The sequence below is a fragment of the Fistularia commersonii genome, chromosome 8 (assembly GCF_037954325.1).
Source record: "Fistularia commersonii isolate RoL2024-O1a breed Wild chromosome 8, RoL_Fcom_v1.0, whole genome shotgun sequence".
NCBI lineage: Eukaryota > Metazoa > Chordata > Actinopteri > Syngnathiformes > Fistulariidae > Fistularia > Fistularia commersonii.
In genome coordinates, this window is record NC_141291.1 from 520,683 (window position 1) to 535,000 (window position 14,318).

The 14,318-nt window shown below is 50.6% G+C and overlaps 2 protein-coding genes across 2 annotated transcripts in view; one reads left to right on the forward strand and one right to left on the reverse strand.

Moving 5' to 3' along the window:
* drosha (drosha ribonuclease III) overlaps positions 1 to 1,972 on the forward strand; it is a 93,542-nt gene extending 91,570 nt beyond the window's left edge. Inside the window, exon 32 of the mRNA XM_086150464.1 lies at positions 1,158 to 1,972. Coding sequence (XP_086006590.1) covers positions 1,158 to 1,288 — 131 coding nt within the window. The 3' untranslated portion in view covers positions 1,289 to 1,972. The remainder of the gene's footprint in view (positions 1 to 1,157) is intronic.
* A 1,738-nt stretch (positions 1,973 to 3,710) lies between these two features.
* The window catches only part of LOC147231576 (cadherin-6-like), a 27,559-nt gene continuing 16,951 nt past the window's right edge, over positions 3,711 to 14,318 (reverse strand). The window contains exons 6-11 of the mRNA XM_086150465.1: positions 14,271 to 14,318; positions 11,759 to 11,895; positions 11,280 to 11,401; positions 9,929 to 10,046; positions 7,785 to 8,036; positions 3,711 to 5,702 (exon numbers count right to left, since the gene is read on the reverse strand). The exon at positions 14,271 to 14,318 is cut by the window's right edge and continues 206 nt beyond it. Coding sequence (XP_086006591.1) covers positions 5,203 to 5,702; positions 7,785 to 8,036; positions 9,929 to 10,046; positions 11,280 to 11,401; positions 11,759 to 11,895; positions 14,271 to 14,318 — 1,177 coding nt within the window. The 3' untranslated portion in view covers positions 3,711 to 5,202. The remainder of the gene's footprint in view (positions 5,703 to 7,784; positions 8,037 to 9,928; positions 10,047 to 11,279; positions 11,402 to 11,758; positions 11,896 to 14,270) is intronic.

A 14,318-nucleotide genomic window follows, 5' to 3' on the forward strand; every position in this document is an offset into this window, starting at 1 on the left:
GATGATCCGCCCAAACCTTGATTCCTCCTGAGCGGCAGCCAGGAAACACTGCCTTCCAGACGGAGGGTTGCGGCGGCGCTAATCATCCATGACTAAGAATAGCAGTCGTGCTCGCCGTTACCTGGGCGGAGCTCGGCTGATCCGGAGTATCTCAGTTAATATTAAGTAGACCGGCGGCGGTCGTCTGTGGAACGCTGAAGGCGAATTCCATTTGTCCGGATGAACCTTCCGGATTGTCAGAATCCACGAGTGATGAGGTTCAGCGGCGGTTGGTGCTAGCGGTGCTAGCGGTGCTAGCGGTGCTACCGGGGCACCTTCTGCATCTCCTCAGCAAGCCATAATGACTTGGTTCCTCTGTGGTGAACATGTCTGGTGTAACATGTCTGGCGTACCCCAGTCTCCAGAAGTACGGCCCCTCGAGCTTGTCCAGCCTAGCACAGCAGATACTTGGAGTCGTACGTTTCAGCTCCGCCATCCGCCGTCTGACGGCGGCCAATGGAAAGCGGACGTCTTCTGGTCCTGGCAGTCCAGCTCTGCCGGGTCTCGATGGCAGCGGCCGGCCTTCTGGGTTCGCCAAAGATTCCCAACCGTATCCCGCGGCCGCTTCTGTGGCGCCGTTCTGATGCAGGCGTCTTTGGAAGGTCCGGCCAGTGACGCCGTACAGCTTTGTCTCGCCGTTAACGGAAACCAACCCGTCGCTGCTCTTTGGCCGGCGAAACAACCCAATTGTTGCGTTTTCTGCGCCGTCTCGCCGTTGATTCCAATTCTGAACCGTTCACTTTTAATTAGCATCCGGAGGAGGAGCAAACCAGGCCTGTCTAATTCCTTGTTACATCCTCCTCATTAATGAAATCACAACAAGAAGCCCGATCGTGCCGCCGCCGCCGCCGCCGCCGCCGCGCCCGGACGTTTCGCTCATTTGGCCAAAGTGACAGAGTGACACTCTGCTATGGAAACTGTTGCCGGGGCGATTCTGTCCAGCTCCGGATTGTCGTCCTCGCCCTGCTTGTCAGCTGACCTTGTCTCCATCCTCCTCCGTCTCCCCTCTTTCTCCCTGTCGTTGGCGGCGAACCCCTCGCCTCGCCTCGCCTTTCCTTTCCTCGCCTCCCTCTCCATCCCTCTCCATCCCTCTCCATCCCTCTCCTCCCTCGCTCCAGATAACTTCCCGCAGATGGCTCATCAGAAGCGCTTCATTGAGCGGAAGTACAGGCAGGAGCTGAAGGAGATGAGGCGAGAGCGGGAGCGGCAGGAGAAGGAGAGCGACGAGGCGGAGGAAGGCAGGAAGTGACAGCGCCGCCGTCGCCGGGCCAATCAGGACGCCCTCGTCAACGTCAAGAACCCCCTCGGGAGACGGCGGCAGGATCATTGAGTCGTGATTGGTTTTAAAGAGTCATTAACTGATATGTTGCCGAGTCGGAGATCCGGTTGGAGACCGGGAGGTGGAGGAGGATCTCCGACCGACCGGGGAACATCAGAGGAACTCCGAAAAGACTGGTCTGGTGAGCTCCTCGGGTCGGTCTCCTCCCAGGACAGGTGGTGGATCCACCTGGACTTTGACAAGCCGGTCCAAAGGACATCTCACGTTCCCCTTTATGGAGGACGTCTCCGTGTTTTATTTCGCCGTATCCCTTGGAATTTTTAAACTATATAAGACGTTTGAACGGATGAGACCAAGAAGCCGCCCGGCTCCGCCTCCGCTCACCTCTGGTTTCCAGGGGCCGTCGGAGATGCCGGACCAGGAGCTGCCGAGGAACTGGGGGGCGGCGGGACGGCCGCGGAGCTCCTGATCCGCGACGCCTTCAAACCCCCCAAACGTCTGCATGGTCCGGGACGGAACGGGCGGCTCATTTGGAAGTCCAGCAGCCGCTCGTTCAGGATAAACAGTAAAAGAACATCCTTTTTTCTAAAATTGAGTGTGAAATGTGAATTGAAGCGCAGAAGCTCATGTTACAAATAAAGTTTGAGAAATCCATTTCGTGCTGATCTTCTCCGCGCAGACGCCCCGGCCAGACCGAGGCGGGGAAGGTTCCTCACAATGTCACCATCTGCCTCACATCTGCCACTCATCCTGTCATTATCCGAATACTTTTGGCTCCCTTCTTTCTGGAGCCCGTCTCCTGGATCCCACTGGCCTCCTATGTGGTGGGACTGTCAGATAGGCTAATCAACCCCCCCAAAATAAACAAAACGGTCCATCCACTCAGATCTAGTGCTGAGGAGCCTGGTGACCTCCGAGGATTGGAACAGCAGGCCACGCTCGCCCCCCATCCAGGTGTTTCCATGTAGACAGCGGAGCTAAGAGGAGAAGCTGTGGAGCAAGGAGGTGCCTGAGGAAGTTCTCGGGTTCTTTCGGACGTGAAGAGGATACGTTGTTGAAGCACAAGTTCTAAAAAGAAACCACTCACTTCCAGAGTTCTACCACCAGTGTGTGAGAGGAGTGGAGGTTCTGAACTACATCTGACGGGATTCTCAAATCCTAACAGATAGAAAGAGCAGAAAGGAAGAACTAGGAGTGATTTTAACTCATTTAATCTGGGGAGTGTATGTCACACACACACACACACACACACACACACACACAGGCTTCATGCTGAACAGTGAGTATCATCTATCTGGAAGGAGAGGAGGAACGTTTTTCCATCATCCAGCAGAAGAACTGACCGTTGTGGACCAGCAGCTGCAGGCATGGGAAGGTTCACTGCATCACGACGCAATGACCTATGTGTGTGTGTGTGTGTGTGTGTGTGTGTGTGTGTGTGTGTGTGTGTGTGTGCCGGCATCGTGCGACTGGATTAGGACTTTTAGGGAGGATTCCGCTATTTTGGGCCACAGAGACGAGACTATCGTCGGCGAAATGAAGTGTATTTTTACATCAACCTGACAGTTTGTGAATCTTTCCTCCCTCATTGTGCGACACACTTTTACTTTGTGACCACAGGAGATAAGTGGGACCCCCCCCAGGAGAAGGAGCCTTCCAGAGAGCCTGATTTTAAAGATATTTAATTGTGTCATATAAATATTCAGTACAAAATATCACGTTTTACAAAGCAGGTTAATGGACGGCCGGTGATGTCGGGCTCCTTCACGCAACCGCGGCCTCAGAATGGTTTCTACGTCGACACAAACTCCACGGCTCAATCACATCGTCACCAACATAACACCGTCGTCGAGCTCCAGCCCGCCGCCGACCGTCTACACATGGACAACCACGGATCTATGGAGTCTGGAAGGAGCCGAGGACGGGCAACCTGCGGCGGCGTCCGGGCCGAGCGCGGCGCCGGAGCCTGCAGGTCGTGGCGGCGGCGGCGTCCGTTGTCGGCGCGTCGGCCTCCGACCCGCATCCTCGTAAGCGTCTCTCCTTCGGCGGAGGGTTTTTCCACCCGTCCGATGCTTCGCGCTGGACTCGAATGGTGTTTCATTTTATTTTTTTTGTTTTTACAGGACGAGGGCTCCGGCCACAAGCTAGTGAACCAAACAAGGGAGTGGAAGAAAACGGAGGAACGGGTGTGTGAGGACCTTCTGGACCTTCTGGACCTTCTGGGCCGGAGCTTGGAGGCGCCGGCTCGTGAGACGTGGGATGAAAAGGCAAGTATTTCATGATGCTGTGTTGTTGTTGGAACGGCCGCATGTATGACCGCCAGCCTTGAGCCAAAGAGGGCGGAGCTTATATTGTTTCTCCCACCGCGAGTCCGACGTTTGGGTTTCCGAACAGTTTATTCACAATCAGGGCGTATTAATCGCTGCTGGTCGTCTGGAGTCCTAACCGGAGTGCCGGCTCTTCCCGTCGTGACGCGCCCTCCTCCCGACCGGGTCAAAGGTCAGGGGCGTTCGGGCAGAAGGTCATGTGGGCGGGGCTCGGGGCGGCGTCCTGACCCGGTGAAGGGCGGGAGGTACAGGAGGGTCTCCAAGGAAAACACTGGTGCTGGTTTGGCACGTTTCTGTCTCTGGCTGTCGTACATTCACGGACGCCGGGTGAAGCCCCGCCCCCGGCGCCGCCGGAGCGCCGGAACAGGACAATCCCACTCATCTGATTGCTCTGGATGTGATTTTCTCTTTTCGAGAGAAAATGACCCAAAAATAAATGTAAATAAATATATGATGGTCCTTTAAGTGATGGTCCGGACGTTGGAGACGCCTCTGACCGCTGAGCGCTGCTTCCTAAGGGCACGTCAGATGCCGAGAAGGCGGGGCCTCCTCCTCCTGGAGGTATCTGACCGGCTTCCGTCGGGTTAAGATACCAGATTCAGGTCCTGGACTCTGCTGCCTGAAGCAGCAATTCTTGTAATACAGAAGCCATGGAAATACGGGGCCAGGTAAGCCACCATCTACGACGTGGGATCTAGATCTGTTCGGGACGATTTAAGGCAACAACATCTCCCATCACAAACATCTCGCCTGAACCGGCGGTGGTCCGGTCCAGATCCCGACCAGATAACGTACCGACCCTCTTCATCAGGAACACCAGGAGGGGGGATGAACACCAGGCTTCTTCTGCGGTAAAAGTCCTTGACGTGGCGAGGAAACACCAGCACGTTCTTCTATGTGAGCCTGGAAGGGTTGAGGAGGGTGGAGGGGCGGAGCTTCTGCCGGTCTGCTCGCCGCATCGAGGAGAAGAAATGAAAGAGGACATTCGGCGATCGTCTCCAGGCTCTCCGGTTCGGAAACCTCAATGTTCTACAACGTCTTAAGCGAAAGACGTGACAAAGGCGGGTCGCCGCCTTTGGAGGAGGGGGGGGGGGCGGCGAGGCGCCGGTGACCCCCGGATCCCCCGGACCTCCCGGATCCCCCGGACCCCCCGGACCCCCGGCCCGGGTGAAGGAAGGATCAAACAGAAGCTGTACAGCGGGTCGGATCGGGTCGCCCAACGAACACAAGCTAAGATAGAACTCACGATATGCAGCGGTCGTAGCAGGAACACTGAGAAACACACAGCTGTCGGCGTCTGAAGCCGCGGCGGCGGCGGCGGCGGAGGATCCGCCGATCCGAGAGCGGGAAAAGCTACTCTGGACCCGGACGCCGCCGGCCGGCGCCGCTTCGCACGTTAGAAAAAAAAAGGTCTCCTCACAAAGTCTCCGTTGGCTCGGCCCTCGAAAAAGAAACGCGACGAACACCGACTGGACACACAAAGCCGACGCCCGGGCGCCGGGGCGACCGACGGGGCGGCGGGCGGAGTCCGACCCGGCGCCGTCAGCGCGCGGCGGGTTAGGAGTCCCTGTCGCTGCCGTCGCCGCCGTACATGTCGGCCAGCTTCTTGAAGCGCGGCCCCCAGTCGCTCAGGTAGTTGTAGTCCTGGTCGCCCTCCGTGGTCACCGACTCCAGCGAGCTGAGGGACTCGGCCACCGAGCCGCTGCCCTCGTAGGCGTAGGTGGCCAGGGAGTCGTAGGGCGGCGCCGTGGGGTCGCCGTCGTTGTCCTGGAGACGCTGGTTGATGAAGTCCCTCACGTCGCCGTTGTTGTCCCGGGCCGGAGGCGGCGCCAGCCGGCGGACCGGGTAGAAGCTCTCCGGGACGATGTCCCGCCGCTGCTTGCTCTCCTCGATGGCCTCGGGGTTGCGCAGCGTGCCGATGTCGAACGCCTGCGTGTCCTCCTCGCCGCCGCCCTCGTCGTTGTAGCTGACCACGTTGTCCCGCACGTCCTCCTTGGAGATGATGAGCGGCTCCTTCTTCCTCTGCCTCCTCAGGGCGGCGAACAGAACCACGATCACTGCGGGTCGACACAGAGGACACACTCAGGAGGCGTCCAGGCAGAGGACGGCTGAGGAGAACCTGCCCGAGTCCAGCGGGAAGCAGAACCGTGGCAAACAGGAAGTTGATGCAAGTCAAACAGGAAGCAGAACCGTGGCAAACAGGAAGTTGATGCAAGTCAACACAGGAAGCGGAACCCAGTCAAACAGGAAGTTGATGCAAGTCAAACAGGAAGTAGAAGCAAGTCAAACAGGAAGGGGAACCCAGTCATACAGGAAGCGGAACCCAGTCAAACAGGAAGTTGATGCAAGTCAAACAGGAAGTAGAAGCAAGTCAAACAGGAAGGGGAACCCAGTCATACAGGAAGCGGAACCCAGTCAAACAGGAAGTTGATGCAAGTCAAACAGGAAGTAGAAGCAAGTCAAACAGGAAGGGGAACCCAGTCATACAGGAAGCGGAAGCAAGTCAAACAGGAAGCAGAAGCAAGTCAAACAGGAAGCGGAACCCAGTCAAACAGGAAGTTGATGCAAGTCAAACAGGAAGCAGAAGCAAGTCAAACAGGAAGCGGAACCCAGTCATACAGGAAATTGATGCAAGTCAAACAGGAAGCGGAACCCAGTCAAACAGGAAGTTGATGCAAGTCAAACAGGAAGCAGAAGCAAGTCAAACAGGAAGCGGAACCCAGTCAAACAGGAAGTTGATGCAAGTCAAACAGGAAGCGGAAGCAAGTCAAACAGGAAGCGGAAGCAAGTCAAACAGGAAGCGGAACCCAGTCATACAGGAAGCGGAAGCAAGTCAAACGGGAAGCAGAAGCAAGTCAAACAGGAAGCGGAACCCAGTCAAACAGGAAGTTGATGCAAGTCAAACAGGAAGTTGATGCAAGTCAAACAGGAAGTTGATGCAAGTCAAACAGGAAGTTGATGCAAGTCAAACAGGAAGCAGAGGCAAGTCAAACAGGAAGCAGAGGCAAGTCAAACAGGAAGCGGAACCCAGTCAAACAGGAAGTTGATGCAAGTCAAACAGGAAGCAGAGGCAAGTCAAACAGGAAGCGGAACCCAGTCAAACAGGAAGTTGATGCAAGTCAAACAGGAAGCAGAAGCAAGTCAAACAGGAAGCGGAACCCAATCAAGCAGGAAGTTGATGCAAGTCAAACAGGAAGTTGATGCAAGTCAACACAGGAAGCAGAACCGTGGCATACAGGAAGCGGAACCCAGTCAAACAGGAAGTTGATGCAAGTCAAACAGGAAGTGGAACTGCCCTGGTTTGAATCTTCCTCTGCAGTCTCAAACCAGCAGGACGTGAGACTCAGATGTTGGACACGTATGAATATTCCGTGAGTCGACCTCCAGATGTTGGGTCGGAGCCTCCATCAGCTCCCATAGCAACTGCTGTCCACGTGCACGTGCACGTGCACGCCCGGAGATGCAGGTTTGGAGCGGGCGGACTATTTATCTTGATGGTCGCACGGGAAACGAAAGTAGCAGTAACAAAATGACGATACTTTCATTTCACGCAATTAATCCATTAGTCCAGATTGATGAATTGCTTGGTTCACAACTAATAATTAACCCAATTATTTTATATATTTCCGTATCATTTTGTCGACCTTTTCCTCTGATCTGCCGACCCGACAGTGTCGAGCTGCGGCTGGATTTACGTGATGAAGCTCAACCTGTGGAGGAGCGGCCAGATCTGCAATGTTCCGACAAATAAGAACGCGTGACGTTCTTGTTTCCCCGTTGGACACCGACTTGCAGCTGGACCTTCAGGAGACGCTCCAACGGCTGAGGCGCCGCCGACCAACATAAATCCGCGGGCGGCGGCGGCGGCGGCTGGGTTTTGGCAGCGCCGACACAATGTTCCTGGGCGGCGAGCGGGAGGCGGTAGATCTCCGGCGCTCCAATCAAATTAACACGTCAGCGACGGAATTATGCGCTGACAGGAAGTGATGAATCAGATTAGCGGCGAGGTACCAAAGTGTTTGCTTCACACCTGCGAGGCTGCGAGCGCGACGGGAGTTCAATAACACCTTCGTCCGGGTGGAATAAATCAGCCGTCGCCACGGAGACGGGACGGGACGGGACGGCGGCGAGTTACTCACTCAGCAGGATGACCACGCACAGCAAGATGGCCACCAGGGCGCCGGTGCTCAGGCCCGCACGGGCCGTCAGCGCCTCGGCGTTGCACAGCTTCATGTTGCCCTCGCGGTCGCACGTGCACACCCTGACGGTGAGCGTGCTCGTGCTGCTCAGCATGGGGAAGTCCCCGTCGGAGATCACCACCGGCACCTGGTGCACGCTGCGCTGCAGGCTGCTGTAGCTGTTCCTGCGGGTCAGGATCCACGCCGTGTTGTCTGCAGGGACACACACACACTCGTTATCGGCCCAGGAACACACCTCCTTCCATACACACCGCCATCCATACACACCTCCGTCCATACACACCTCAGTCCATACACACCTCAGTCCATACACACCTTCATCCATACACATCTCCATTCATATACACCTCCAACCATACACACCTCCATCCATACACACCTCTGTCCATACACACCTCTGTCCATACACACCTCAATCCATACATATCTCCATCCATACACACCTCCAATCATACACACCTCCATCCATATACACCTTCATCCATACACACCTCCAATCATACACACTCCATCCATACACACCTCTGTCCATACACACCTCTGTCCATACACACCTCCATCCATACACACCTCCAATCATACACACCTCCATCCATACACACCTCCATCCATACACACCTCCAATCATACACACTCCATCCATACACACCTTCACCCATACACACTTCTGTCCATACACACCTTCATCCATACACACCTCCATCCATACACACCTCCATCCATACACACCTTCATCCATACACACCTTCATCCATACACAACTTCATCCATACACACCTTCATCCATACACCTCTCCATTCATATGCACCTCCAACCATACACACCTTCATCCATACACACCTCTGTCCATACACACCTCCATCCATACACACCTCTGTCCATACACACCTCTGTCCATACACACCTCCGTCCATACACACCTCCATTCATACACACCTCCATCCATACACACCTTCATCCACACACACTTCTGTCCATACACACCTCCAATCATACACACCTCCATCCATCCATCCATCTACAAATCAATCCATTGCAAATAATCCATTTATCCATGTAATCTGAATTTATGAACTGAACATTTTGTTTCTATTTCTTTATTTATTCCGTGTGATATATTTATTAATACATTACTATAAATTTTTTCTTGATTTACTCAATTTATTTTGTACTTATTTATATTATTCCAAGTAACTTTATTTATTTAATACGTGATTATTTGTATTTATAAACCTGAATTTAATCTCTCAATATTGTATTTATATATTTGATTGTTCGATAATATTATTTGTTTATTAACCGCAATGACTTTTTACATATCTAATTATATATGTTTGATTGTATATATTTATTTAATATGCATTCTTTTATTAATTTTCTTCTGCCTTTATTTTAATTTATTTTAGTAATCTGTATTCATTTATACAACACTTAGTTGTTTGTTATTAATTTGTTTATTTAAGCATTTTGTGTCCTTTTTAATCCATTCACTCATTTTTATTTCTATTTTATTACCTTTGTAACTTTAACTTTAATCTATTTAAGCAATGATTTATTGTTATTTATTGTCCTCTTTCTCTTTGCGCTCAATTATTATTTTAGTGACACAAACATAATGTCCGTTAATCAGAGTGAATAAAGAAGAACAGACATCAACTTATTAAGGAATAATGTAAAAATAATTATCTCGTTCAAAAATAGTAAATGATTAAAAATGCTAATTTATTTTAACGAATGAGCAAGTAGTTTAAAAACAGAAACCCTCACGCATCATGTTGTTGACAAACTGTAAGAAATCACTTGAAAAGAAAGTATTCAGAAGTGAATCTCTTTCTATCATACGCACGTATGTATGATATTTATTAATATTTAGATATTAATATTTAGAATCTCATAGTCATATCAAAGAAAAATATGACTCATGATTATATATATTTTGTTGTATATTGTGTTGTGAAAACTGACGTTGAGGAGTAAAATTCAAGTGTGCTGTGATTAATTGTAAAGAATTAACTAATTGCATTTATCGGTCCCAGACGGCACCAGTTGGCCGCCGGGCGCCGTCTGAGGTTCGAGGCGTCACCTTTGTTGTCTCGGACGGAGAAGTTGGCCTTCCCCGCCACCTCCTGCGCCAGGCTGAAGAAGAAGCGGTGGCCTCCCAGCGGCTCGTCCGGGTCGGTGGCGCTGATGGTCTGGATCCTCTGAAACAGGAAAACGGTAAGTAGACGACTTCCACCGACGCTGATGGTTTTTCAGTGGAGATCAGAAGATGAACATTGAAAAGGGGTTCGATTTGTTCTACGATGAAAATGTCACTTTCTGTTTCTGCTATTTGATTCCCACATCAGAGGAGCCGCATTGTGCCTTTGTAGACCGAGAAAAGCGAACGACAAGGTGCCAAGAGAGGAACTATGCTACGAATGAGGAGGTCTGGAGTGGCAGAGAGGTACGTTAGACCGGTGCGGGACATGTATGCTCGCTGTGACACAGGGATCTGGTGAGGTATGCTGTAGGTGACAGAGAAGTCCAAGGTGGAGGTGAGACTCCATCAGGGGTCACCTCTGAGCCCCTTCTCGTATGGACAGGCTGACAGATGAAGTTAGACACCATGATGGACCATGATGTTTGCAGATGACACTGTGATCTGAGCCGGGAACAGATGGAGGAGCATCTAGAGAGGTGGAGGTATGCTCTGGAAAGGAGAGGAACGAAGGCATGTACACAGAATATATGCTTGTGAATGAGAAGAACCCAAGTGGGACGGTGAAACTTCAGGGAGTGGAGATGAAGAAGGTGGAGGAGCACTTTGGGTCAACGGTCCATAGCAACGTAGAGGGTGGAGAAGAGAAGAAACAGGGGGAGCCAGAATGAACAAGACAGTGCTGAGACCAGCGGCGCGCTGTGGTTTTGAGACGGCGGCCTTGAAGAAGCAGCAGAGATGAAGATGTTGAGCTTCTCTTAGGGAGTGATCAGGATGGAGAGCATCAGGAATGAGTCCATCAGAGGGACGGTGCATGTTAGATTTGTTGGAGAGAAGGTCAGAGAAGGTCAGACTGAGGTGGTTTGGACGGAGGAACGTCGCGGTTATTGGCGTGGAATGAATGGGTTATTAAGGTTAGACATACAAATGGCCGCTGGATGAATCTGGTGCTTTTTATTATTTTTCTCAATCTGGGATCAAACCTGGCGGTTTTATCAGATTTTGAAAAGTTGTTCTGCCGGATGAAATCATTTTAAAAAATAATCAGTAGAATATTTGCAATTCTAGAATAAAAAGATCAGAAGCAGTAATCCTGTGAGAATAACACTGTGTTATTTTTTCATATTGACTTTACAGTTTACTGGACGTGTCATTCAGGCGAACAAAGAAATGACTGAAAGTCACTGAAAAGCCGCCGGACCTGGAAACAGGAAGTGTGTGTTTCCATACCAACCTGATTGGCTTTGGCGTTCTCACACACAAAGGTCTCGTAGTTGGTGGCGAACGTGGGCGCGTTGTCGTTGACGTCCAGCACCCTGATGAACACCGGCACCCGGCTGGTCTGCCGCGGGTTGTCTAGGAAACACGGATATTATGGGCTGTTGATGCACACCCGGAGAATATATTTGTTTTTTTAATTCGTTTTTTATTCTATGAAGCCCTCTTTGACTCATTTTATCCTTTATATTTATAGTTTTTGTTTGACGTGTTGATGTATTTTCTCATTTAATTTTTCTCGACGTCGATCCCAATGCACGTCTCTATCAGTGTATTTATTTTAGATATATTCACAACCCTCCAGGGGGTCCCGGGAGCTGAAACAGACGGATTTTCTTTTTTTTACATAATTGTAGCGCAGTTGTGGGCGTGACCGAGGTCATTGCATTTCTCCATAAATCTAAAAGTGCGTCCGCGTGGAAATGCTGTACTTACTGAACTCGGAGGCGACGATGGAGATGTTGTGCCAGGCGCTCTCCTCCCTGTCCAGCGCTCGCAGCGTGAACAACGACCCGTTGCCGGCGTGCACGTTGAAGACGCGGTCCATGTCTGTGCGCCGATCGATGGTGTACCTGCAGGTGACACACACACACACACACACACACACACACACACACACTTTTGTTTTAGCTGTGTGCCTTTTTCCGTCCGGTCGATAACACAGAATCACATAAAAGCATATAAAAAATATCTATTAAAATGAAAGTCAATAAAATACATGAAATTTGAAAATGTAAATAAAAAAGCAAAAAGGTACCAGATTAAAGTATAAGTTAAACTGAGTCAAGTTAAACATAAAGGTAATTAGATACAATCTTGATGACAGATAAACCAAATAAAATGTAAGTGAATAAATAAAAAGTAAAATAAAATCAATGTCCCTGAAAAATATAAATGCAATAAAATGTAGTTCTAATGTTAAAATGTAGTATTAACAGAATAAAATGTTTTTAAATACAATAAAATGAAAACATTATAATAAGATTAGATAAAACACACGTCAAAATGTGAGTGTATTAAAACTAAATGAAATCAAATTCAGTTCTTGACAATCTCATGTTCACAGGGAATATCAAATAAAGACAAATACTTCGGTTTATTTCTTTCAATTTCATCTTTCACACTAATTATTATTTTCAAAATAATTTCAGTCCCCTGTTTGAAACGACATCTCTTCATCAATAACAATACCACTACAACAACTCATAACAAGAATAATAATAATATTTACATATATATTTGTTGCCACCGTTCATTATTAATTTTTAATCTTCTATTTTGGATTATTTCTCTCCTCCGTCCTCCTGAACTGCTGTGAGCGCTTGAAATTCCCGCCTGCGGCGCCTTGAAAGAAATATTCTGTTCAGTTCAGTTCAGTTCAGAACTGTATTAGATGAACGTACAGTGTGATGGTTAATGATTGATGTGTGTGTTTGTCTGTGCGTGTGTGTCTGTGTGTGTGTGTGTGTGCGTGTGTGTGTGTGTGTGTTTGCTTGCAGCCAACAGGTTATCCGGTGCTGTTGTTTTCCTCGCCTGTTGGACTCCTGTGATACATCAGTGTGATTAATGGAGCTTCCTGCATCAGGAGGGCCTGGGAGAGGTGGTGTGTGTGTGTGTGTGTGTGTGTGTGTGTGTGTGGAGGGGTTTGGTGTGTGTTTGAAGGGGCTAGTGTGTGTGTTCGAGTGTGTATATGTGTGTGGAGGGGTTGGTGTGTGTTTGTGTGGAAGGGTTGGTGTGTATGTGTGCGCCAAGGGGTTGGTGTGTTGGTGTGTGTGCGAAGGGGTTGGTGTGTGTGTGTGTGTGTGTGTGTGTGTGTGTGTGTGTATATGTGTGGTGGGGGTTGTGGAAGGGTTGGTGTGTGTAGATGGAGGGGTTAGGGTGTGTGTGTGCATGTGTGTTTGTGGAGGGGTTTGTCTGTGTGTGTGTGTGTGTGTGTGTGTGTGTGTGTGTGTGCGCCCCCCCCCATAACGGTAACCTTGTTAAAGGCGTGTGTCCGAGGCTTTACTAATTGCTTTTCTAATATTGCCAATAATTCAGGCGGGCGGCCGCGGCCCTTCGCCTGATTAATGGCGAGGAGATAACGGCGCCCAAAGTGCTGCTCTCAGCAGGGCGGGGCGTAACCGGGGGTTACGCCGGCGGCGCCGCCCTCAAGGTCGGGGACGCGGCGTCCCCTCTCGGGCGAAGCTTTACGAGCGGGCTCTTCGGGGACGGCGGTGGGATTCTGGGATGGCGTGGAGATTCCCGCGGGTCACCGGAGGTCACCACTCCGGGGAGCGTCGTCATGACGATGAAGTCCGAGAAAATACCGATATAATATTCCTTATTGTCCGAGAAAATCCCACGTGAAGATTAACGAGGCGACGAACGTCCAAACGGGGGATTAACGCAAAGTCCATGGAAGGTAATCGACCCGTTCATCAACACTCAACACCAGGAGGCTCAGAGGGAAGGAAGGAAGGACGGACAGGTGGATGGAGGGATGGATGGATGGATGGATGTTTAGATGTTTAGATGTTTAGATGGATGGATGGATGGATGGATAGATGGATGGATGGATGATGGATGGATGGATGTTTAGATGTTTAGATATAGACAGGGATGGATGGATGGATGGATGGATGGATGGGCAGAGACAAATACATCCAGACGGGGACACCAAGGGGAAACATGGACAACCCAAACCATCCATCCATCCATCCATCCATCCATCCATGTTCTCCCTCCTATCTGAGGTCCTCCTCAGCTGCAGCTCCTCCAGTGCAGGCAGGACCTCCATGGAACACCTCAGCAGGGAGGCGTCCAGGAAGCCCAACCAGATGAAGCTCCTCCTCTGGCTCCTCTGGATGCAGAGGAGCATCAGCTTTGCTCTGATAGCCGAACTCCTCATCCTGTGTGTGTGTGTGTGTGTGTGTGTGTGTGTGTGTGTGTGTGTGATGGAGCTCCGCACCTGACGGGGCTGTGCTTGACGTCCAGGTCTGACGCGCTCACAGAGCCG